Raw genomic sequence first — 27879 nt, 5'->3', positions numbered from 1 at the left:
AACGAAAACAACGGGTCGAGTCAAACTCCTGAAACAAAAAAGAACGGCTCTCAAAATAATATAAATTGGCATGTACTAGTAACGATCTGTACGTTTTATGTACGTGAATTAAACATTCTGGTGAGGCTACGTGTAGTTTAACTGTTGTTGAAACTCAGACTACACGTCCTAATGCTACACAGTATGAGGAATTAAGCTTTGCAATTCAAATGACCTTTCTTAAGCACCATAACTATCTAACATTCATATATGGTCTTCTCAGACAAATAAATATTTTGACATATGGAAAGGGCGGTTCACAGGACACTATATGTGGTAACAATGTCTTCGGCCCAGCATTTGGTTTCTGACAGATATGCTTTACATATGCAGGTGTGATAAAACAAGTCTTCTTTATTTTGGGTCACGTGATGCTTAGAGTAATGAGATTACATATGATGATCTCGGTCGTAGGTTTGTAGTTTCTAGAAGCTTAACGTGCAAGAGTTACAATCCTTGGGTTCCACTCTTAGCAGATAAGTTTAAATCACTGATAATATGGCTTGGAAAAGAAATAATTAAAGACCGGAGGGGTTGAGGGTTGGAATCATTCAGACATAACTATATCCCCACTATATGTATCATTGATTGCGTATAAACATTTATTATTTATTAAACTAAAATGTAGAAATAAAACTTACAGCAATTTTAAATTGCACAGTACTGCAAAATATATGATAGGAATATCTCCACATGGGCATCTTATGTTTATTTCAGTGACATATGGTTGACGGACAAGTGATAAATTCATAATAGAAGAAAGGGAGGTTTCAATTATAGTATCCCTGAATATGAAATGATAGCATACCGAGGAGAGTTCAATTCAACATTGCTACAGAAGACTGAAACTTTTGCTTTTCTCAAGGAGAGTAAATTGCAATATTCTTACATTGACTAAATGCAAGTCACAAGTTAGAGGAAATGATGTTATATCAATAAGTCGAATTATACGGGTTTGCATTCATATAGAAAGAGCTATCAGAATAATGAACGTTTACAAAATATAAAGCAGCACAGTCCTATTAGCTTCCTCTCGGATGACTTGTGTGTGCATCATTTGTGAATTTAACAGCTATCCTGATACGTGATAAGATGAAATTGATTGATGCTTTATATTTACTAAATTAGTGCGATTGGACCTTCTGGATCTGTGTTCTTGTTGTAGCCATCAGGAAGTTTTTAATTTTATTGTGGTGGCATTTTTATGGTTTTTGTTTGTTAGGTGTTTATGCCGCTTTTGATAATTATCATCAGCTGCATCATGGCCACCATTTTATCCTGAGTACCCCGATAGACCCAATCATCGTCAGCAGGAACAGGATTCGAAATTAGCATTAGTCCGCTGGTCTGAAGCTAGTAAAATTAAAGACTGTTAACCAGGCTTATGTACTTGTCAGATCGTATTTGAAGTGCCATGGTCATCAAAATCATTTTAATCAACAGCCATTCAGTCTCTAAAGGATTAGCAGTCATGGAGACATCTATTCCTTTCCAAGGGTTTTATCATTTGTACATCTGTGGTGAAAATCCGCCTTCCTTGTAGCACGACTAGTACTGCCTTAAAAATTCTGTCGAGTTATGAGGCATAATATCCAGGGTGAATGACGCCTTTATTTGTTTAACAACCAAGGTGAATGATGCCTTTATTTTTTTAGCAACCAGGGTGAATTATGCCTTTGTTTGTTTTTTTAACAACCAAGGTGAATGATGCCTTTGTTTCTTTCTTTCTCTTTGGAAGTTGTTTGTTATTAATAAGGAACCTTGATAATTTTTTCTAAAGCACGATTTCTACTTCCAGTGTTTTTTCTGACTGAAACGTGCATTCCTTATTCAATAACAATAATATAATTCTAATATCAATAATGCCACATTGAATTTTCTATAAATTTGAAATGTTCTCTTACAAACTTTGTAAAATATTTGGAATCGTGTATCGGAACTTAGTGCACGCTGCTTGCAGTAATCCTTATCTTTCATACACCTTTCTATATGGTACTTTTGCTTTGCGTATCTATCATTTTGCAACTTTTCATTCGGAATATTGTTCAGAATTGCAGAATTGCAAAATTGCAGACTTCCGAAAGAAAAATCATGATTAATGTGAGGTTGCAGTTGATGTGTTTGTAAAACTCTGATTCAGTGTTGTACTCTTAATCTCTAACAATGGTAATAATGAATTTTGAATTGCGTTATTAAATTCAGACTCTGACAAATACTTTCGAGTGTCTCGTACTCCTAGAGCAAATTCGTGATCATCTTTTATCACATCTGCACCAAACTTAGTTGTTTAACAAAATATTGACCGAAGGCTTTGGATAAACATTTCTCTTCGAGCTCCTGTTCCACTTTGCTGTCTCATCAGTGCTACGTTCGGCAATTAAATTGTTCCTGATAGCATGCTCATTGTTTCCAGAGTAGATGACTGCATGACAGGCCAATAGTTCAATTCATGATGCAAGTAACACATGCTACATTTTCCTTGTCTACAGTCTGTGAAGAATGCATATTTGCTTTCAGGGTGACTTTGTTTTCCCCGCATACGCTATGTAAATTGCTGCCACTTTGAAAGTAACTATAGCTTTGTTAACCTTAGAATTATTTGTATTTCGCCTCCATTTACCGCTTTTGACGGAATAAACTAATTGTAAATATCGCCATACATTACATATGGCCAATTTATCATGTCGTTTATCCATTTAATTACGTTACAAACTTCGCTACCCACCTAACGAGCGATATCAGCACAACGGATAACGACAAAAAAACTGTGTTGATTGGCTCGCCAGTATGATGGCATTAATACCACCTTGACCCACCTAGAGCCACGTGCATGATAAGTTACAGTCCGTGTTTGGAAAGGAATCCGGTAGTAAACTGCAAATACAATAACTAAAGAGAAACAAAAAAGTGAAGGGGACATTTGTTTCAAATGTAGAGAATACAGCACCCATTCAAGACAGCCATCATACCACACAGGTAAGTATATTTTTGTTTCTCTAAAGGACAGAATTTTTTTATTTCGCTTTATCAAGAGTCTCAGTAGCAAATGAAATAGGTCACATATCATGAGTTTGCTATCATATATAGTTACTGTATGACGTCTTGTTTTGAGTTCAATCGATGAAAATGATCGGAAGATTAGTATGCCGTCCTAACCACACATCATATATCTTTGTACAATCTTCAAACCTTTCACAATCGATAACACCTCCCAACCCCACAGCACAAATCACCACCCACTGCAAGAGCAATGGACTTCATACATTTACGAAAGCTGTCTTATCGTGATGCTCAGATGGTTAGTTCATTAATTTTACTAGAAATAAAAAACAATACGCTCCTACTACTAGGTGATTTATGCGATTATATTTCTGAGAAAACAAACAATTGCTTAGCATAGTCTTCTGGAATATTCATTTCGTGTTATATTTTGTTCTACTACAATTTACAATCTACCATATGACCTTCTTTCAAAGAAAACAGCAAGTGAAAGTACAATTGCATCTCTCTCTCTCTATCTCTCTCACACACACACATACATACATACACACGGACCGCTCCGGTGGCCAAGTGTTTAGAACGTCCGCCTTAGATGCGGGAGGTCGAACCCCGGCCGAGTCACACCAAAGACTTATAAAAATGGTGCTAACAGCTACCTTGCTTGGCGCTCAGCATTTAGAGGTTAGTGTTAGGACTGGTCGGCCTGGTGTCAAGATAATGTGACTGTGTGGGACATCGTGCTACGTGTCTGCGGCATTATGCCCCAGTGCTAGACATCACTATAAACTGTCACACTGCAAACATCCAACACGTCAGAAAACTAAAATTATATGTTAAGATCATCAGAACCTTAAATATATGCATTTTGAAACTGTATTACGTATGTGCATCCACATCCATATGCCGACAAAATCTTCACACACATATTGTGTCTAACCCAACATTAAGGCGACAGTGTTTCTAAGGGCCCTATTGCCATGCCAAACAAAACAAAGAAATACAATTATATTTTTAAGGTGATCAAAATCGTAAATATATGCATTTTAAAACTGTATTTCAACGTCTGTTTATCCATTTGTAAACGTTTTTAGCTTTAACTTTTTTTTTAAATCAACCGCCCCCCCCCCCCCCCTTGCCGAAATATAAGAAAAAGTATGTGTGAGTTACCCAGGCTGGTTCCTCTAGCTAATGGGGATGTTCATCCGACCAAAGATCATTGCCTATGGCAGATCCCCTTCCTCCTGTTGTTTATGTGATTGCCTATGTCCTGTGTTTGCCATATGTATAGTTGCTATAGTGTTTGTATGATATAGATGTTATTGTAAGGACGGCATTATGTGATATTATTGCCCTGGTTGTATACTTGTTTTGTTTTTTTTTTTAAAATAGGAACATTTTATTTTCTGGAGTTCTTTTTGGTTCTGTATTGGTTTTTAAATGACTTTAAGAATAAGAAACTTTTATGTATTCTATCAAAAGGTACAAAATACAAAGAAAACCCGAAAACTGTATTTTTCTGTTTGCATGTTAAGTTTCTCTCTCATTCTTTTAATATTATTCGAGGACACTTTGCCTAGCCTGGTATAAGGGGCTACACTACCTTTATTTGATAATTGTGCTGCTCCTTATTTTAGGACATGGTCTTGTGGTGTCTCGAGTTTTCCTAAAGCTGGAAAAGAGGTCTAAAGAAAAAAGGCCGAAAATTAAATGAAATTAAAAAAATAAAAGGGGAGAAATTTTTCCCTTTGCGTCTGTATGTTTATTTGTGTGTGTATGTGTGTTTGTTATTTGTGAGTGTTGTGTTCGTGTATCGCTTATGTTTTTATGTATTTATCTATGTGCTGCATACGAGGTTTTCATGAATTACCACAAAGCCCTGTTCACTTCGTACTATGTAAACTCATTACTTCCTACGGTACGCAGGTTCCATGTTCCCCGTCTGAAAGGCCTGGTGAACCTCTCTAAAGAGATTGGTAATGTTGTGTTAGATTGGTGGGTTTCCCTTTTTTTTTTGTAATGTGCAGTTTAGAGCTTATATTATGCTTATGAGCCAAAATAAAAAGAAAAACTTAGGGAAATACCGCATCCCTGTGTACTTGTGACACGTGAGAGAGGATCCCCAGCCGGCGCAGGGGCTGGAACCGCCTGCTAAGCGGGCCGATGAACTGGGGCCGTTCTTCCATAGTGGTCTTCCACAAGGGTGCAGGTAAAATGTTATTTTAGTCAAGCACTTATTGTTTAATCCTAACTACATGACCATACTTCAACACTGTTTTAACAACATAGTTATATTTTGTATACTTTATCAGATATTCTGTCTAGATATAATAAATTATTTCTTCGGTATCTCCCTTGTTTGCATATCTACTTTATTATTAGCACATTGAGCTATTGCATGGTATTATGTTGGGCATTTGAGTATTTCTTTTACCATGTGGCGTTTGAAAGTCATTTCGTCCGTAAGCCACACATCCTGTAAAAATTTAAATATCATGCTTTGAACTTGTAAGGACTTTAATTCCCGCCCATGACTTCCACACATTTTCCCAGTTAATCCCCTAGTGTTTGTTATACTATATATCTTCAGTTTTTGGTGTTTTCGCCCAATCCATTCGAATGTTTTTCTCTGTCTCTGAATGTCTGTCTGTCTGTCTCTCTCTGTGTCCCTCATAGTTCCTTTTTATCTATATACTTTAAAACTTAAAACTATTCCTTTAATATACCTATATTTCCGTCGAACTTCAAGTATTTTAGTTAAAAGGTTGTTTATATATATATATGTATATATATATATATATATATATATATATATATATATATATATATGTATATGTATATATATAGACATACTGGCTGGTTTTTTACTTTAAATTTATATATATATATATATATATATATATATATATATATATATATATATATATATATATATATATATATATATATATCAGGGCGGTGTTTTAAAGTAAAAACCCAGCCAGTATGTCTACAAAGCTTCCAATGCTGATGCCGGAGTTTTTTTAAAAATGTTACAAATCTATTTAAAATATTAGCTAATTAACTATAATTGAATTGGTAAGACTTAATCACCCCCTGGTATTCGTCCTATCTAATATTTCCTTGGGTAGATTTTGCGTTTTGCTGTTCAATATATAATTTTCAATTTTTTTGTCCAATTCATTCAGTTTTTTATTTCCAGGTCAGCGGATTTTATGATATAATTCGTATTGCTATTGGCCTATATGTATGTCTTGGTCGCCTTATTCACAGTGGCGTAAGCATCCATATATCTATATTATCTTTTATCTTTGCTACTATGTATTTGTAGTTGTCTATTTTTTGCTTTATGGCCAAGGGTCACTCCTAAAGCTTTAACTTTATCTTTTATTAGGTGAAGTGGGAGTCCCTGGTGATTTCCCCTTCAGTTTCCATCTTTAAAATTTATGTTTGTCGTGGTTGATCTTGGAGTCTGAGGCTATTCTAAAAGATTCAAATTCGTTTTGCAGGTGCTTAAAGATTTTGCATCCTTGAGAAATTTCATGAAATCATCTGGAGCATCTTATACTCATGTTTCAAATTTGCAATGCTTATACCCTCTATTTTCGAGTTGTTTCTTATTTTTTGACCCAAGATCTCAATTGCTATTACGTATAATAGCATGGACAGTGGGTATCCCTGCCTCACTGACCTTTGAATTTCACATTCTTCCGTGATTGCTGTTTAGCTGTACTCTCGCTTTTATTCCAGTGTACAAGATTTCGGCCCATTCCTGGTTTTCTTTTCCGAAGCCATAGTTTTTAGTACCTGTTGTATGTAGTTGTGTTCTAATCTGTCGAAAGCTTTTTCTTGTTCAAATAGTATCAAATCACCCTTTTGACCAGATTAACCCTATCTCCCTTTCCCATGTATAATATCGTGATCATTCCCTCCATCATGGATTTAGAATATGTTCCCTTTCCTAAAAATATGTTATTATATAGTGATTCTAAAATCGGCGTTATTTCTTTTTGGAATATCTGATAGAATCCTGCGGCGAGCCTATCCATTCCTTTCGCCAGGGATGAAATTGATTTCTTTATTTCCTCATTTGAGATGAAATCATTATACATGTCTTTGTGCTCTGATGACATCACCTTATGTACAGCTTGATAGTATTTGTATGCATTTCGATATATCATCTTTTGGTGAATAAATATTATTTAAATCCCTTATACTTTCCAGATCCTACTCTCCCCCTCCCTTTCTCAATTCTTCCCTCTTACATAACCCTTTTGCCTTTTAGCAAAGTATTGTAAAGTTTCCCTCTCTTATTATGCTCCATCATTCTGCTTCATCTAAAATCTCATTTAGAAGTTTCTGTGCTATTTTGGTTTTCCTCATCTATCTGTCAAGTCTAAAAATCTTTTAAGTTCTTGTTGCTCATTTTTTTATTTTCTCTCTTTTTTACAATAATTTAGAGTTTTCTTTTTAATTTTCCATTTTTAGATATCCTATTCATTTTCAATATCTTGGTTGCCTGTATAAAACCCCTCAAACCTTCTGTTACAATTTTTTCATATTCCTTTTCCCCTAATATTTTTTATTTAATTTCCATTGCCCCGCCTCTCCCGACGTTTTCCTTTTCTCCATTATTATTTCTTCATTAACCATTGTATGGTCTTCTATTTTACATTCAGTTATTCTAAACTATTTTATGCAACTCAAGCCTACTGGCTTGGTCTACACCATATTCATACGTAAATTCTTTCCTTAAAATGTTTAATCTTCTATATGCATCAAATAGTTTGTGTGGTTTTTAAATCTTTCATATCCTCCCTAAGTAATTTATCGTTTGCTGCTAAATATGTTTTCCTATCTAGATCGTCTTCCACCCAGTTAAATTTCCCTCCTATTATAAAATTCTCCATTGTAATGCCATGTAAATATGTGATTAGGTTTTCACAAAAAAAATATATATATCTTTTCTTAATTCTTTGTGCGGGAAAGTAAACGTTGACAAAATGCCTGTCTTTAATTTTTATACGGATTAAACGTTCTTAAAAAACGCTACATGTAGTTGCTCACATGATACACCTTTATTGTTTCGAAATATTGTTGCTACCCCACCCCTAGTATCGTCTTGATTATCACTAGTGATTAAAATTGCATCCATTTCTTTACTCAAATTTCGCTTTTATTTCCTTTGTTATATTATTTTGCGTTTCTTGCATCATTATTATTTCAAAGTCCTTAGTTTCCTATAATAATTTCCCTAATTTTTCTTCGTTAACCCCATTTATATTAATGGTCGCAATCCGGAAGTTTGTCTTTCCATTTTTACTCCAATTTATTTTGTCTGCCGGTTATATCTTGCTTACTTTTTAAAATGCATTTCTTATTTTATTCATTCAAATGACCGTTGTTAACATCTTGTTGAGATGTTTAATTTGATTCGTCAGTCTCCATATTTGTTTTCTCCGTTGTATCCGTCACCAAGATATACTGTAATTTGAGTAATAGCTGCTATTTTGATGATCGGTGTCGCAGGTAATCGTCTATTTTGATATCATAACAACTATTTTGAGGACCAGTGGCTATGAGTTTTCAATTAAAAAAATTTGAGGATAACAAAGTGCTTGATTATCGGAAACTGTTTAGAGCAGATCAGAATATATTGTCTGATTTAAACGGAATAAGACAGATTAAATGGCCCAGGGCCTAGGTTTTCTATATTACGTAGGTTTGCAATGTCCATATAGACTTTATTAGGTATCGGAAAGCAGCAATCATTGATATTTTCATACAGGCTGCATTAGGTTCCACGTGAGGGCATTGTTTCACATGTCAATCAAGCTGCATAAAGTGTCGCGCAGCAGCAAGTTTTGACTTGTCAAACAACAGTTCAGAGATAGAGGTTCGGATAAATATGAGAATATATACATGTGAAGCTATTTATGTAAAGAAAATTCGTGGCGCTTTTTCGTGAAACATTGTTGTTAAGATTTTTTTCATGATTAGTAGTAATAATAATGATATATATATAATTGTAGTGCAATGGCTTCAAGAAATTTTTGCAAATCCTACAATAATTATTAAATGAGTAAAGAGAATAGTAAAATAAAAACAAAACAAAAACATATGTTGATCAAATCGACATAGATTTAGCAGGCAAGCAGATGCGTAGGCATTATAAACATTCAATGCAAAATAGTTGTATTGCGGAAAAAATTAACATTTATTTTTTTGTTCAAATATCCGATTGACATTTTAGTATCAAATGCTGATCTTTTACTTCTTTGAATAGCAACTGCTTTTTGAGAAGTTATACAACTACTACATAAATACATTTCCTTTTTCTTAATATAAGAGTAGTTTCAATTAATCTTGCACAGAGTAATAAACCACTTAAAACGGGGCTGTTATGGGATGAGTAAACATTACGAGTACGCAGGATCGTTTTGAAAAATTACCGTCTTTATTTGAATTGCAAAGTGTCATGATTTGTAGACGTCTGTCAGCTATACATAGCATTTTAAAATGTTTAATAGGCTCTTACTTTAAGATTTATGTGTGGTTGAGTCGGCATGAAATAATAATTAACTGTTATACAGCTGGGTCGTGTTCAAAATCATTTGGACCTCTAACAGAGTAGGATATTGCCTTCAACTTTATTTAATGTGTATTTAGTCTAATGGTCCATGTAATTTATTTGTATATAAAACTCTTTACATTAGTATAATCTCATACGACGGAATCAAATATCGGACAAAGTTTGCACAGACTTGAGAGTCCTTAAATTTTTCAACTCAAATATGTCCCCGGAGAATCATGGATATAAAATTCCTGTTATAAATATGCCAAAGTCCTTATCTATCTATCTATCTATCTATCTATCTATCTATCTATCTATCTATCTATCTATTCTATATATATATTGAATATATATATATTCAACTTTACAAAGTAGCATAACAATGCAGCCTTTATATACAAATCAAGTAAATAATATCGATAACTGGTCCTTTCGTCCTCAACTATACACATTTAGTAGGTACATTTTACACACACACAGCTTTAGTAGGTACATTTTACACATACACACAGCTTTAGTAGGTATATTTTACACACACACAGAGCTTTAGTAGGTACATTTTACACAAACACACACACATCTTTAGCATGTATATGTTACACACACACACAGAGCTTTAGAAGGTACATTATACACACACATAGAGCTTTAATAGGTACATTTTACACACACACAGAGCTTTAGTAGGTACATTTTACACACACACACACACACAGCTTTAGTGGGTACATTTTACACACACGCAACTTCGGTAGGTACATATTACATACACAGAGCTTTAGTAGGTACATATTACACACACACAGCTTTAGTAGGTACGTTTTACACACACACACACACACACACACACATACACATAGATTTAGTAGGTACATTTTACAAGGGGATCTAGATCTAATTGAAAAATACCATATTTCTGTTAAATCTTATACATGGCAACACTCACAAAATAAAACATAACATAATTTTCGTAAATCTTGTCAGTGTTTCTCATTGTTCACTGATCAAGCATGTCGCATTATTTGTAATGTAAAATAAAAAGTTTATTACTCTTGCTAAGTTAAATTCTCGAATATTTCGCTTTGTTTCTTTCTTTTCATTTCTCTTTCGTCGGAGTTGAGTTTAGTCGGTAAGTATTACTTTCTGTACATTTGCCTTAATTCATTCAATCTCTCTTGTTTCTCTCTACCTTACTTATATTCTTTACAAGCAATGCAGATAACAATATCACACCTCTTTGAAAGATTTTATCACAACTTAGATATTTGTTCTTCAAACTTTTACTCCCTGTGGTTCTATTAATAATTTATTATACACTCTTAATACATCAAATGTAATTCTACCAGTGGAAACTTTATAATTGTATTCTTTCTCTTATTATTTTATATCTGAAATTTTTAACATGCATAGTCTTTCTGTCCTCAGATGTGTATGTCTCTGATTAGCATAATGATGGAGACACATGTTTATATTTGCATCCGTGTATAATACAATGACATAGCAATAATTACAGACTATTACATAGGACTAGACAAGTACGGTCTTCGTCAATCACTTTTGTCATCCAATGTTTGAGGGGGATCGATAGGTATGTATGTGCGCACGTAGCTTAAGAGGTCTATGTGCGCCTTGAATGTTCTATGGCACTGCGGACAAAAGATGGCAGCAACGCAGATCGTCGGGTCGTTGGTTATGGCTTTCCTAATATGCCTCCGTACTTTCGAGGTCCTAGTTGTCAACGGATTTACATTTTACGGAAAGAAAAACATTGGTTATTATGTAAATTAAGAACAAAATAAAATATTTGAACGTGTAAAACATTGATGCATTTTGTATAAATCTATTGATCTATATATAATACTTTTTGTATATTATTTTTATGTTTATTTATTTTGTTCCGTTTATGTATTCTTTACCAAACACAAATTTAAGATAACGCTATTTTTAACTGCAGCTCGATTTTGTTTCGAACCTGTTTCGAAAAGTTGAGTGTGTTTTGTATTAACAAGGAATTTGATTCGAGATAAAAGAAATGAAAAGAATATCTTTTTATCTTAAATCAATTCAATATCTGCTTAAAAATTTTCATTAACTTAAAAATAGGAAGCAATTTTAGAAATGTCGCCTTAATAGTTATTCACTGACGGTGGGAGAAAACACAACCTTAACACACGTTTAAATTTTTGCATAACAATATTTAATAAAATCGTGTATATCTTGCATCAAAATTTGTAAATACTAGTTACCGATGATAATGTGATACATGTATACAATTCTGTAAGTGAATCAGTCAGGAAGCTAAGCTACATAAGGATAGGACAAATTAGGGTGACACAGAATTTGTCACCCTAATGCTACTTTTGCCATAATGACGATTTTGCTGTAACACACACACACATACAAACACAAACACACAACACACACACACACATACAAACACACGCACTAGCCAGTCATGCTACATACACAGCTACAATGTCATTGTTTCAAAATGCTGTCGCAACGTTTGTTCTTTCTACTAGATGAAGACTAAGATCATATATTGTTTATTGTTATAAAAGGGCAAATATCTCTCAACTGTTTAACTGGTAACTTTTATAATGAACCAACTCTACACATTAACCTTTTTATCATGTTCATTTCCGACGGTCACGAAATATTTTCAATATCTGCACTGCCAAGGCGGCTGCAACAAACAATATAGGTCATGTGCATGATTGAAGTTCATTATCATTATAACAGATCTACATGCTTCTCATTACATAACAACCATTCTGAGATATTTACATCGGTTGCAGCAATACATAAACCCGTACACCAAGTTGACCGTGATACCAAAATTACGCATTTTATTTCCATTGTTAGTCTAACTCTGAAAGGCAGTTCCCGAATTATTATTCTATTATGAAGCCCAAATTAAAGTAATTGTAAACCAAATTAAGGGGCACGTTTCTGCGTGAATAAATAAACACAAGGTTCATTTATAGGCTCATGTTATATAATTTAAAAAATGGAGTGGGTTAAAACAGTTTACTGTACAGCGAGACCTTAATGCTAGAAAATTTGAATAACGTGACGTAAAACTAGGCATCGTTCAAAGTCTCAGTTTGAAGATTTGATTGCACCACAGACACAGACACACACGCACGCACACACACACACACAAACACACACACACACGCACATATATATATATATATATATATATATATATATATATATGTGTGTGTGTGTGTGTGTGTGTGTGTCTATATATATATATATATATATATATATATATATATATATATATATATATGCGCACACATATATATATATAGACACACACACGCACATATATATATATTTAGTATGTATACCATTATATATATATATATATATATATATATATATATATATATATATATATATATATATATATATATATATATATATATATATATATATAGTGGTATACAATGTATATACAATATATATATATTGTATGTACATTGTATGTATACCATTGTATGTACATACAATGGTAATTTATGCATACAATGGTAATTTGCCATTACGTTACCTACCATCCAATATTTAGTAATCTACAATCCAGCAGTCACGTTTTGAGTACCGTCCATGACCCATTTCTGAGCACTAACACCCACTTTTTGAGTACTATTCAACACGTCAATTTTTGATTAATGTCCAATAACTTTTTTATCTCTGTCCAGCACAATCTTCTTAAAACATTATCCAATATTCCACGTGTTCAGTACCATCGAACACACGAAGTTTTCATTACTATCCAACACCCAACTGTTTTTATTACTATGTATCACTTACTTATCTACTATCCATTATCCCACGCCATACTATACATCATGTCGTACAAAGTGACCTTACCCCCTCACATACCAACAAAATGAGTGGGATATAAAAGAAGAAGAAGAAAATCATATACTCTCAAACCACGCCAAAGCAAATGGCACTGCTATTTATATGCAGATTGTTAACTATATTGCTTGCTTTTGTGCGGTTTATCACCATATATTGCTGCATGATCGATAGTAAATCGGGTCCAGAATATTTGGTTGAAGAGGAACTCCCGATAAAACCTGATAGTTTTCATGATTTTAAATAGTAACAAAATGTTTATTAACGATTAAGGTTAAGGGTTTGTCTAACTTTCCATGGAGATGATCTGATTTACAGAACGTTATATTGCGATTTACGTCAAGTCTGGATGTACATAAAGGGGACTTGGTAAACAATTATTCATTCCTGTTTCATATCAGTCTTTAGGAATCTATGATCAGAGTTTGCAATTGTATTCAGTTATAATTTTAGAAGAATTATTTATTCCAATAATACGTTGGAATTACACAGTGTTAGTTTGCTTTTGGACGAAAACATTACTTAGGGATTGTTGAAAACTCATTAAAAGACTTTCTGATTATATAATTGTGATACATCATGACATTCAAGAATATTGATGCATCAGGACTTTGCGCACTATTCGATTTCTTCGGAAAATTCTATACTTTCGGAATTTCGATTTGACATTAAGGATTATTTGGAAATTAATTCACAATATTGCAAATGTCTCTAACATTTTCACTTTGTAATTTGGACAAATAAATTATTTGTTGATTTTGCTAACCTGTTGGTTTCACTTCTTACTGTGGCATTGTTTAAGACCTAGATCTCGTAACAGAAGAAGACATAAACATACGCAAATATACAAACACAAACACATAGATTGGCAATGCTTTTGAGTAGTATCTCTTTGCTAAGATAATTGGGTGGACATACACTGGGATGATTGTTTTAGTCAACAAAAAAGGGTTAACGTAAGTCGCACATCCTCACTGTTTCCCGTTGTAAGCGTCTTCTCGCTGCTAATCCGTAGAATAAGACAGGCTTAAGGCAGCCTTTACTCTCCATAAAGATTCCTCACTCCCAATATATATATATATATATATATATATATATATATATATATATATATATATATATATATATATATATATATATATATATATATATGTTATCATGATAATGGCCTACGAAGCATCGACACACTTGGGACAGTCTGGAGTAAGGATCAAGACGGAAACAATGTTGAGAATTCAAAACTATATTAGTGCATGATGATTTCAGAAAGAAACAGAAGGAAGATTTGTAGAGTTATTAGGTAGCGTCAGAAAGAAACAGGAGGAAGACTTGTAGAGTTATTTGGCAGCGTCAGAAAGAAACAGAAGGGCGACTTGTCGAGTTATTTGGCAGAGTCAGAAAGAAACAGAAGGAAGACTTGTCGAGTTATTTGGCAGCGTCAGAAAGAAGATATGTAAGCTTGTGAAGAACGTATCAATGCTAAAGAAACAATTCAAGACAAACATTAATTTATGTTTGTTTTCTTATATTCTATTGAATCAGAATCACGATTAAGTTTTAAAATGCATCACAAATGTCCATATTGGTACTTTATTTTTCTTATGCATTTCTTCCCTGGATTTCTTCGTCTGCTACCGCACTACAAGACTAAGAGAGTCAAGTTCAGTCAAGAAATAAAGTCGTTCAGTAGCTCCTTACGATTATTTTTACATTTGACATACAGAGAAAGTATCTTTCAGAAAATTTGGAACGCCGCTTAAATACTAACGCCTTAAAACTTAAATAGTTCAGGTATCTAGTCCTTGGAAAGAAAGAAGCTGTCTTCATTACGGATTGATTTGAGTCTGTTTTAGAGAAATTCAAACCAGAATGTCAACCTCAAGATGAAGATCATTTCAGAATACATAATAAGTGTGAATCGAGTTGTATCTCCTGTATAATATGGCTTTGTGGATATGACATTTGTATGATTTTTTCAAAACGTGCTTTCTATATTGTTAGTAACTAATGAAAACGTTCAGTGGCACTTTATTACATTTTTCATACCTATTAGAAATTGCCATCCGAGTATTGCTCAGCAGTTGCAAGTATATGTTAGGGCTAAAAAGAACATACAGCGATATGAAAGTCGTCAACGTTTAACACTTGATTGACATCTCTAAAAATGATTATTGTCTATGTTTCGTTATCCTTATATTACATTTCGGCCAAAGTAAACATTATATTTCACACCGTATTTGAACGACGACAAATGGGAACGTTTCTATGCTGTCTTAGTTGGCAAGGATCTTGTCTGTCTATGAATTTAAGTTATTAGTGAAGAGTATGTCTGGGTCTTCTAAAACATCGTTTTAAGGGCCATTGCGGTATAAAACGTGTTATATTAGTAGGCTATTTTGATACTAATAAATACGTTTCATTTGCAGCAAAGAATAGGTCGTTTACCTTGTCTCTGCTGTTCATCTCGTTTCACTTCAGTAGTTCATTATAAACGCTTTGATCTATCTGTAAAAAAAGAATTCTATCCATGAAATTATCTATGTAATACAACTGATCCAATTAAGAAGAAGAGTAAAAATGTTTGTATTTACGAATGCTTGCACTTCCCAATTATAATCAAAGTATTCCATACTTTATGTTCCAATTTCTACGAAGCATAGAATAAGAAATAAAATTGTTCTGTAAATAGTATACTTCTACAAAACCACTTCTTTGCATCATCATTTAGTACCAGCGTACACGATACTATAACAAATTTAAGTGAAACATGTCTTGAAATATATTGTCAAGAACAAAATTTAAAATGATTGTAAATATGAGTGCTTGAAAATATTTAAACAACTGATGAAATATGCTTTAGTTATACTTATAAGTATTTTGGGAGAAGATGAAAACTAATACACCAATTGCAAGGTGGAGACAACAACAAAAACGTTAAAGATGTAATCTAACATCAGTTTGCGTTAATATAACATCAAGAAACATTGCTTTCCATAGACATCTTATTAATGGGATTACAACAAGAAGATCTATATCGCCCACGCGTTAAATGTAATTAATCTAAGATATTTATAGAAATTTAAATGACAGTACTCACAATTTACTTGCTTCTCTAAAGTTTCTGTTCGAAATAGTCTTGACTAATTCTGACAACTAAATTACTATACCATTTAAAATATTACCTGCCCAGCTGATATATGTTGTGGTGTTCCACAGGGGTCTGTTCTTGGACATGTTCTCTTCATTCTGTACAATCAATCGTTCTCAAGTGTCATAGATCATCATCCAGTGTCTCACCAATTGTATGCTGATGACACCCAAATATACAAATCTAGCCACCCAACTGAAGTTGATGCTACCATCCAAGGTGTAGAGTGGTGCATTTCTGATGTGAATGTATGGATGACATGTAACAATCTGCAGATGAATGATGATACAACTGAGGCCATTCTGATCACAACATTAAGACTTTCTCATTCACATCCTTTACCTCAAACAATACATATCAGCAACATCAACATTAAATTCACACAATCAGTACGAAACCTAGGTGTTGCTCTGGACAATACTCTCACATTGCACCAACATGTTATGAGTTGCATATCTTGAGCTGAGACGCATCAGCTCAATTCGCAAATATATTTTAGTTGATGCCACTAAAATACTTGATTCTAGTCCAAAATACCTATCCGACCTCACCCAAGTGTACATACTAACAAGATACTTACGCTCCTCTTCTGACAATCGTATAATCATTATTCCCACTATGAAAACAAAACCATATGGACAGCGTTCTTTTGCAAACCAGGGTCCAGTAACGTGAAATGAATTGCCCACTGAACTTGGACACAAAGACACAGTAATCACATCCAAGAGGGCTCTCAAAACTCACTTATTTCGACTTTAAGAACAAACTTAGAAACTGAATAATGTTTCCTACCTTAAATATTCTCAGCATGTTTTTTAATGTTTTCTAACTCCATGATGTTTATTATTGTAATCATAGCATTATATGTTTTTTATCTTATAGGTGTTGTCTAATGTTGTAAAGCGCATACAGTTTCTAAAGATTAGGCGCTATATTATTATTATTATTATTATTATTATTATTCAACATATTCTACTCATGACCAATAACGGAACATTTCTACATTACATCGAATTATATATATATATATCTTTACAATAGTGATCATAATGATAAAAGTAGCATCAACCTTAACGGTAATATGGTTTTAAAACAAAGGGTACTATTAAAGATTAAAACTTTAATTATACGGTATTGGTAAATCAGAAGATTGTATTTACAGTACAACTTTAAGATTTTGTAAACTTAACAAAACCTGTCTGCCAAGAGCAGATACACGATTGCGCAGAATAACAATAAAATTGCACACAGTGACTCAGTATTCCAAGTATTGGTTTTCTAATCTCCCGAAGAATGAAATGAAGTTAGCGCAAGAATAGACTCATTTAAATATTAAATGAACTGTCTCTGAATAGTCGTCAGTCTTACAGCCTTACTTATCGTTTGGATTCACATTTATTATGATAAATGACATCTTTTTAGTCATATTTTACTATAGAATAAAGCACGATTTCCTCTTTGCGTTTGTATGTAGACTTTACTTATTAATTGTTTTCATTAGATAACTCAATTAAATTGAATTAAATTGATGTTTCACTAATTAGATTACCGATGGATCCTGGAGACGATGCTTTCAATTGCCGTGTATGCCTGACCGCCTACAACGACCCAAGAATCCTTCCTTGTGGTCATTCATTCTGTTTGAGATGCTTATCAAAAATAGCAGAAAATAAGCAATACTTTCCCTGCCCAGTCTGCCGACAAACTGTTGACCTGAAGGCTCTGAAGGACAGAGTAGTAAATGCACTTCCAAGAAATTTTGGCCTCCATTACGTTATGGAAGCAAAAGAGAAAGCATCGTCATCCGTTTGTTCGGAGCATAACAAACTGCTAGATATATTTTGTGGCCAGTGTGATATGGTAATATGCTCAAAATGCTTATCAAGTCTGTATGCAGGTCACGTCACAAAAGATATAGATACAATTTATATAGAAAGAAAGGTGAGTCATGTCATGATTTTTTTTAGAAAAATAAAACTTGAAAACATCAATTTGATATTGACCGATTAGTAAAAAGAAAGGAATGTGTTTAACAACTGTGCCATTTCACAGGAAATGTTATTTTTAAAGAGTTATATTTATTGATAGTCAATGCCATCATGCTTTTGTATCAGTAAGTACAGAATTTAGCAATAGTATCAATAATTACAGGATTTAGTAATAATATCAGTAAGTACAGAATTTAGTAATAGTATCAGTAATTACAGGATTTAGTGATAGTATCAGTAAGTACAGAATTTAATAATAGTATCAGTAATTACAGGATTTAGTAATAGTATCATTAATTACAGGATTTAGTAATAGAATCAGTAATTACAGGATTTAGTAATAGTATCAGTAATTACAGGATTTAGTAATAGTATCAGTAATAACAGAATTTAATAATAGTATCAGTAATTACAGGATTTAGTAATAGCATCAGTAATTACAGGATTTAGTAATAGTATCAGTAATTACAGGATTTAGTAATAGTATCAGTAATAACAGAATTTAATAATAGTATCAGTAATTACAGGATTTAGTAATAGTATCAGTAATTACCGGATCTAGTAATAGTATCAGTAATTACAGGATTTAGTAATAGTATCAGTAATTACAGGATTTAGTAATAGTATCAGTAATTACAGAATTTAGTAATAGTATCAGTAATTACAGGATTTAGTAATAACATCATAAGGAGTATATCTAGCTGCATTAATAGTAAGTAAAGGTAAAGTTGTTAATAATAATAATAATGCATTATTATTGAAAGTTCATCATCATCATCATCATTACTAGTATTTAGTGCCACAATCATATTATATAATAATAATTAAAAATTATTATTGGTATTATTATTAGATAATCGTAAAATATAAAAATATAATGGATGATAACAAATCATTTGTACTGATTTTAACATATGTTACATTGAAGATGTTTCATTAAAACTCTAAGAATTTTTTCTTTGCTTTCAATTGGCAAACGAACGTTCAGATTCTACTGAATTATTCTTAAATTTTGTCAGGAAAATCTCTCACAATTTCTAGCCAAGACAAAGCTCTGGTTTTCGAATGTCAAACAGAATGAAGATTCTATTAAAGTGTCAAGATTGTCAATTCAGGTAAATATATTACTCAATTTTATCAATTTTGATGGCTTCTATCACTTGTAGAGTGTTGGAGCCTTTTCATATATTAAACGTTGTTTCTTCTTTTATTTTGGTTGTCCGAATAACTGACTTTGTTTTGATTTATGTATCGATCCTGAAATTCTTTTACATATGGTAATACAATATTTCCATTTTGTTAAAAACTAGCTTTAAGACCCATTTCATGCGGGCGTCTTCGACAGAGTTTATTTCCGTTATATTTCTAAACGTGGGCTAATGTCCTCGAAACATTTTTTCAATTACTTTCCAGGAGGATGCTGATTCCGCTCATGAAACAGTTGCTGCTCTTTTCAAGAAATGGTATGATGCTCTACATACTCAAGAAACAGCCATGATAAGTTACGTTGCACAAGAAACTGGGAAGAGGATGAAAATCTGTGACGAAGCTGAGAATGTACTCCAGAAATCCTTGACATGTTTGGTTGATATTGAAACAGAGATAAATATGATCTTACGTAATGAGAAAATAAACATTGTACAGGTATACGCTCCAAAATGAAAACATAATATATAAATTGAATGATTTGCTGTTGAAGTATTGATTTCGCAATTGAAACTTTAATATTTGGTAAAACAGTCTTCCCAAACTTTCAATAGCTTGACTAGATGATTAAGTAATTGATAAAATCAAAACATTTTGAATCTTTATTTAGTTATTGTGCTTTGTTTTCTTATGTGCATGTATGTGTAATTTCGTTGTAACCCCTTCTACTCGCATCCCGATTTATGAGACAATGCTCTCATAGTCTCTACTGAATCTCCCAAATGATATATGTTTACTTGCAATTTACAAATTGTTATTGAACAACTTTCTATTGTCTGGTGTTCCTGAAAGGACTACGCTCGTTTGACTGCCTACGTTTATCGGATGTACATAAGTTTTAATTTGCTACATAAAAAATACATCGTTGTTCGTGTTTGTAATTTCAGTCATCTCTCGGTTTTTATTCATTGTGTTTCTAATGAACGCTTTGTGAGCTTATTTGATTCCTGTAAATTTAAGCTCCGCTGATCAGAAGTCATGAACAACCTTAAACAGCGCGTAACATTCAAGCAGATATTTGTCACTTGTATATGATGAATTCTTCTGTGCAATCAAAGTGCGGCTAACATAAGAAGTAATCAAAGGCGATAGTGCAGAATCATTGCGCATCATTCCAGTGTCCCTTCACCGGAAATCAGCGAAATGTTTAATACGTCAAAAGGGTCAACAATTGGAACGCAGTTCATAATCGTTAAACATTTCCAGTCAGTTCATCTGCTCTAAATGTTAGCAAGCAATAATAGAGTCGTAGCAACGCCAAGTATCTATATAATGTTGAATAAAATATCAGTTACCCACGGTCAGTCATTATACTTGTCGTCATTGCTATATTAGTGGGTGATTATACGGTTTGTCTAGGTCTTTCATTGATTTTATGTAATAATGTTATATTGTTTTGCGGCTTCATTTGGACATATTTATATTAGGTGTTCTTTTAGTAAACGCAGTACCTCGATTTAATCTGTGACATACGATTGAACTGTTGTTCGTAAATTTATATGCAAACAGAAATTCTAAACATTCATTTGAAAAGAGAAGGTCTATGTGCCTCGATATACTATACAGCATTTTCATGATTCTTGTTTGCAATATTTATCAATTATAATCATTATTAATCATCAAATGCAATAAATTAGTTTTGTTTCTATTCATTCCCAGTTGCAATCAGTTCATTGTTTGATTTTTGATAATTCGGCATGACACACATCTACCATAGTCTTGAAGATCTGCGTGTGACCTATTCACTTTTACTAATATAAAAATGTTCTAAAAGCATTAACAGAGCGAGAGACTTAATAATGACCTTACTTTAACAATATATTTATTCGTCTGTCTTTTATAGGATTTAAACGGTGTTAAACTGTCCAAGAGTAACCACGCTAACACCTTCGCAGTACTATAGGTTACTTTAAAACCATTCCGTGAAGTAGGCGGGTCCAAATTGCGTTGTGCCCTTCAGAAATGTTCAAATGCAACCGATATATCTATGCAATCATGGGCGACAGGAGCACCCGTAAATATATATATATATATATATATATATATATATATATATATATATATATATATATATATATATATATATATATGTGTGTGTGTGTGTGTGTGTGTGTGTTGAAAAGGTTCACTCATTCGTCATACTGAATCCCCATCTTTTCATTATTTTATTTATATACGGCATCAGTTTACATTTCTATTTCAGGTATACGGTTCGGTTAAGGCTAGGTAAGGAACTTCATTTTTAGAGTTGAAGACTTAAGTTGAAACATAATGCCTAATGCATAAACGCACAATGTTAAAAAGGCTATGATGACATTTCCATTAGTTTTAATATATATATATATATATATATATATATATATATATATATATATATATATATATATATATATATAGAGAGAGAGAGAGAGAGAGAGAGAGAGAGAGAGAGAGAGAGAGAGAGAGATGGATAGACAGACAGACAGACAGAGGGAGGGAGAGAGAGATGGATAGATAATTAAATTTCTGTGTAGATGTTTAGATTAATAAAGCACGTGAAAATTAGCACGTCGTCAAATTGTATGATTCTTAACGTTTCCTTTAGAATGAACATATTTATGTTATGTCCTTGAAAGGCATGTAGCAGCACCCAAACACATTCTAGTCCCAAAATATCTATATATATTTTTATAATATAAGACATGTTTGAATCATACATTTTTTTTATTTAGAATGGTTTAATTGTTCTATATTTAAGACATGATGACATTGAGAACAGAATACTTCAAGATGTCGAAAATTGTTGTAAGCCACCCAAAGGTTTGAAGACTGTTATTGAGGCACCCTGGATGGACGAGGCAATTGTGAACATAAAACCCATTGATACAGTGACTACAGAGGTTAAAAATAACACTTTTTAACATACTGAAACTTAAGTCAGATATAAATATATAAATATATTCTGGAATTGCATGTAACGTTTAAGCATACAGAAAAGTGACAAATAAGTATCGTTTCTTAATAAAAGCTAGCAAACTTCTAGAAATATTATTATTTAAATTAATATTTAAATATAATGTGATTTTTCTTATATATCATGATTATGCAATTTATCTCTACAGGCAAGTTCCGGGACGCAGAAGGTGTCTGATATCATAGAAGAAAACAGTTCTCTGAAAAGGTTTTCATCACAATTAGACTTAAAAAGAAATTATATAATTTACATTTTACCTTTCCATGCGTACATCGATGTCTCCGAAAACAAACCCAGAAAGCAAAATTCTGTATACTGAAATATTTCCTATAACCTCCTCAAATGAATTGTCTTGCCCTGTACTATCTTATATAAACTCTAGATAGAAATCATTTCCATATTTGCCATTGGCGTGTAAAACAGTTATAATTTCATTTGTACCCGAACTTGTACACCATGTATACAATTCTGCTTAACAGTCAAAGAACGGGGAAGACGACGGTAACATTAAATAAAAATAAATAAAGGTGCAAGATACAAAATACGGCCCATTTGTTGGACCGTTGTACTATCTTAAGATTTAACTTTCTCGATTTGCCAGTTTTACACTAATGTTATTGTGGGCTACATCAGGTTAAGCATACATTATATTGATGGCATCTACAACGATTTCGTTTGCATGGTATGGCGTGAAAATAATTAAAAGTACCTATTTGTATATTACGAAACAAAAATATATGTTGGCTTTTTATATTTCTAGAGAAAAGAACGAGGCAGAATGTTTTGAGCTATAAACGATTATATGGATGTTTAGCTAGATATAAAGTCAACTCCAAACGTTAGAAGTTTTATGTTTATTCTTCTTCATGATATGTATGTATGTAGGTAGGTAGGTAGGTAGGTAGGTAGGTAGGTATGCAGGCAGGCAGGCAGGTAGGTAGGTATGTGTCTGTGTGTCTGTGTGTTTATTACCTCTGTTACACTTAGAAAGGATTTGCAATACATAAACGTTTGAAGATCTGCTGTTTAAAGTGTGCGTTTGCAAGTAATATTATTCTTAGAATGAAACGGTGTTACGAATCTGCAAGGCTTAGATTGACTGAATATTTATATGGGTGCATGAAAATGTGTAGCATAACATTACAGAGGTTTGGCATCATAATGGTATTTATTCAAAATTGCTCATGAAGTCCGCCAATCACGAAATTGCGGTGACATGGCCAACAATTGGACCTTCATGCAATATTGATTTTCTTACCATGGATACAAAGTAATAAAGGTTACGCTTATATATCAGCGTATAGTGGACGCGTCAAGTCCGCCTCCTAAAGTTTAATTTCTAAGTTGCAAACACAAAATTGATTCTCTGAATTTTCCTGAATTTCTCCCGTCAGATTCCAATATTCGTTCCAGATGACAAGTTTAGATGTTTCATCAGTCTGTAAGACATTAAGTTAGAGTTCCTGAGTAATAGACTCTCACATACACAGGCCAAACTTAAAAGTTGGGATCTTTACATATTGGTACAGATGACAAGTATATGCTATATCATCTCATCTAATCCCTATCACCCATTTTATGCTTATAATTAAACAGCTATTAATTTCAATTCGACAAACATTTTGCTCTGATTATAAGGTGCGTTAGATAATATTGAAAGAAAACATATCGTCTTTTCTATACTGCCAAATCTAATAGAGCAAGATTCCCTCAACGAAACCGTTTCATCCAACCTTATCATCATGTTAAGCAAACATTTTGTATTACGATATATTAGAACAGCAGAATTTCTCTCAATTTTGGTTCAGTTTGGTGATCTATCTCACGGGGCAACGGCCAGAATGGAAATCTGAAAAACATGCAAGGTTTAATTTGGAATAACAAAATTCAATCGATGCCAGTTTGCCATCACGTATATAGTATACGCTACCTTAATTCATGTGATATGGAACACAACTTTTATATTATCATCTATTATTTATGATACTATACGTTTGGATTCAAGGACCAAATGAACTCATAGGCATCACAGGGACATATTCATTTTCTTTTATTCATTTTTTCTGACGAAGAAGCTCGCGTTATGCTTAATGTGATAAGGTACACAATGCCAGGTGAAAATATAAAGGTACACACACTGTCAGGTGAAAATATAAAGGTACACACACTGTCAGGTGAAAATATAAAGGTGCACACACTCTCAGGTGAAAACATAACGATACACACACTATCAGGTGAAAATATAAAGGTACACACACTTTCAAGTGAAAATATAAAGGTACACTCACTGTCAGGTGAAAATATTTAGTATACATCGCAGAATAAAATCAAGTATCCATAGGTAGACAAAATATATTTAAAAGTTAATCAAACCTAACATGTATGTATTTATCCACAAATATGACACGTTGTTTCATTTGGACTCACTATGGAGCATGACAATAATGTTTATGGTACTTGATAAAGTATACGTTATACATAATACTCCTTTAAAATCTATTCACAGAGGGAGTTAACTCTTCACATCTCTTCCAATCACATCCCCTACAGTATGTAGGTCAGCAGGGATTGTACATATTCACAATCTTTTCGAAATTGTTCATTTGCTATGTTTTAACTTCCATTTTCATTCATATTGATTAAATAAATAAAGGAGACACTTGGGAATTAAGCGTGAAAATCGGTTTAAACCCTGAACCTGGAGCTCTACAATCACTGCATGGCTAGCGTCTTCTGTAACAAACGCACGACCGTTCGACCACCTGTGATTACAACAAAACGAAAGCGGAAATAGTCTAAATAAATTTGCAAACCAGCAAAATATAATTCAAGTATTTAAATTTCCTTGCAGTTGATCTATGCCTTTTTCATGCGTTTCTTACCATTGATAATAACAATACCATTATGCTCATCCTTTCTAACCCTCAGTCGGTTTGAGTGTCAGTTTTGCCACACTAGAGTAAAACTGACCCCCTGACTGACCAAATAGGTGAGAGGGTTTGGGTGCAAGTAGTTTAATATGGTCCATCTATCAGTTCTATCATTATAGATCGAGAGAGAGAGAGAGAGATCTTGACTTGGTGAATTGAGCTAAAACTGGCATGCTGAATAAGCAGCCAACACAGATTGAGAGAAAACGAGAGAAGGGGGAGAAAAATTAACAAGTTTTAAATTTAAAATTTATCTGTTTTGAACCTTATTATTGGTTAAGAAGCAATAAACAAACAAAAAATAGAGTATGTATATGCCAAGGAATGTCCCGTCCGTTCAGCATACTCATCTCTTCACATTGTTGCAATTTTGTATCGTTGATATCGTGTTACGCTGTAAACAAATCCCATAGAAAGTATTTATGTTATTATAAGGAATTGGGTTCCTCTATGGTACATGATGCAATTTCAAATTCGATCTTTTCATCCTGTTTAAAAAATCTCTCTCAATCCACAGATTCCAACGTATTGTTGTCCGTTATGCCATAAGAGAAGAGACTATTTAAAGCAGAGTGGATTTTGATTTTAAAATAAAATGCTTAAACGTGTACAACTCATTACAAAAGGGATATTTTTTATCGTTATGTTATTACTGTATTGTTGATTAGTAAGTGAAACTTCATCTCTAGAAAATATAAATGCAACAGTCGACTGCTGACGCCATAATTATATGCGTATTTATGTGCAATGAACGTTTCTCAATTTAATCTACCAATATTACTTGTATATCAAACTGCTTTATAGCAACTTTCAAGACCGTGTTCTTTTAATGCATATGGTGTACTATAATCATACACATGTAAACTCTTGAAACATTTTCTATTCTTTTAAAAGAAATTCTAATCAAACTGTTTTTTCTTTCTCTATTAACGTTTATTCTCTTTTGTTGAATTCCAAAAATGTACATAACTTTTTTTTATTTCGTCTTATGTTCAGACTTATTCAAGGCCCAAGAAAACATCTTTATATGATAGTGAGCCTTTAACGAATAAATTGGTGTATTAAGTCATTCACATATTGAAATATACCAGCCAATTTCATGGACTTAAAGACAAACGTTTGACATAATGTGTAACCGATAGTTTGCAAATAATTAGTGGAGAATGATTCCGACAAATTATCATCAATGCAGGGATCCAGTGACATCTGGCATCAGAAGGATAGATACTGTTTGCAACATGTCCATTTATCCCATGCAACGACTATAGATAACAGTTACATGTTTTGATAGTTTTCAAAACCGGAGTAGAATACATGTTAGTAAACTGAAAGAACTAATCAACATCAATATGCGAATATTACACCAAAGGTTTTGTTGTGGGGGCTTTTGGGGGTGGGAAGGTATCTTGTTTTATATGTGCATTATTCGAGGTTCAAAATTATTAATATGTTTACTCAGACGTTTATACAGAGAATATAGCATCTTTATTCCCTTTCAGTTTAAAAACAAAATTTGAACAATACCGGAATGAGACGATCGCTCTAAAGAGGAACCATCAAGAAGAAATTGAGAAACTTAATGAAGAGATAAAGGCACTCAAGGAAAGGTATCACTTCACTGATCGCAGTAAACAATGCCGGAATGCGTGGTACTGATATTTCTTTTACATAAAAGCATGTAATTTTACATATACTCTACTTTTTCTTGAAAAAAGAACCAAATGGTCGGTAGGGGTCTGAGTTAATAATTAGTATGAAAATACAATAAGCGTTAAACCGGTTATGGTGCTATGGCCTGAAACATTTACATCCCTTCAACTAAGTTAGAGGAAGCCAATAACCCGCATATATCGTATTTACAGCGTAACAGTATCCCAAATGTGAATACGCTCATCAAGCAACTACTTTACAACTATGTTTTGTTTGATCGTAATGAAGTTTCAGTTCTAAAGCTTTGCCTACATACGACAAACTTATATGCATAAAAGGTATATACGTAAGAAACAAATTCTTCTCAAGGCTGATGGATCTGAACCTTCAATGGACGAATTTGTCTTTATTATATTTTTCAAGTATAGACTAACTGCGTTACTGATCTACACAATAGTTTTTCTTTATATATTTCCTTCATTTATGAAAGTTTTTAAACCAAATATCAAGACCATCTT

At 33.0% G+C, this 27879-nt stretch overlaps 1 protein-coding gene across 2 annotated transcripts in view; it reads left to right on the top strand.

Moving 5' to 3' along the window:
- Positions 1 to 2940: 2940 nt before the first annotated feature.
- The window catches only part of LOC149800281 (uncharacterized), a 56547-nt gene continuing 31608 nt past the window's right edge, over positions 2941 to 27879 (top strand). For both annotated transcript variants that reach the window (XR_016421354.1, XM_089959875.1), the window contains exons 1-8: positions 2941 to 3015; positions 18179 to 18575; positions 19642 to 19737; positions 20036 to 20266; positions 22032 to 22054; positions 22566 to 22707; positions 22930 to 22988; positions 27211 to 27318. Coding sequence is in view for 1 of the 2 variants with exons in the window: in XM_089959875.1 (XP_089816001.1) it covers positions 18186 to 18575; positions 19642 to 19737; positions 20036 to 20266; positions 22032 to 22054; positions 22566 to 22707; positions 22930 to 22988; positions 27211 to 27318 (1049 nt within the window). In the remaining variant the exon portion in view is untranslated. The remainder of the gene's footprint in view (positions 3016 to 18178; positions 18576 to 19641; positions 19738 to 20035; positions 20267 to 22031; positions 22055 to 22565; positions 22708 to 22929; positions 22989 to 27210; positions 27319 to 27879) is intronic.

The sequence above is a fragment of the Sinohyriopsis cumingii genome, chromosome 5, assembly GCF_028554795.1.
Source record: "Sinohyriopsis cumingii isolate HCF-2022 chromosome 5, ASM2855479v2, whole genome shotgun sequence".
Lineage (NCBI taxonomy): Eukaryota > Metazoa > Mollusca > Bivalvia > Unionida > Unionidae > Sinohyriopsis > Sinohyriopsis cumingii.
This window is presented reverse-complemented; position numbering and strand designations above follow the sequence as displayed.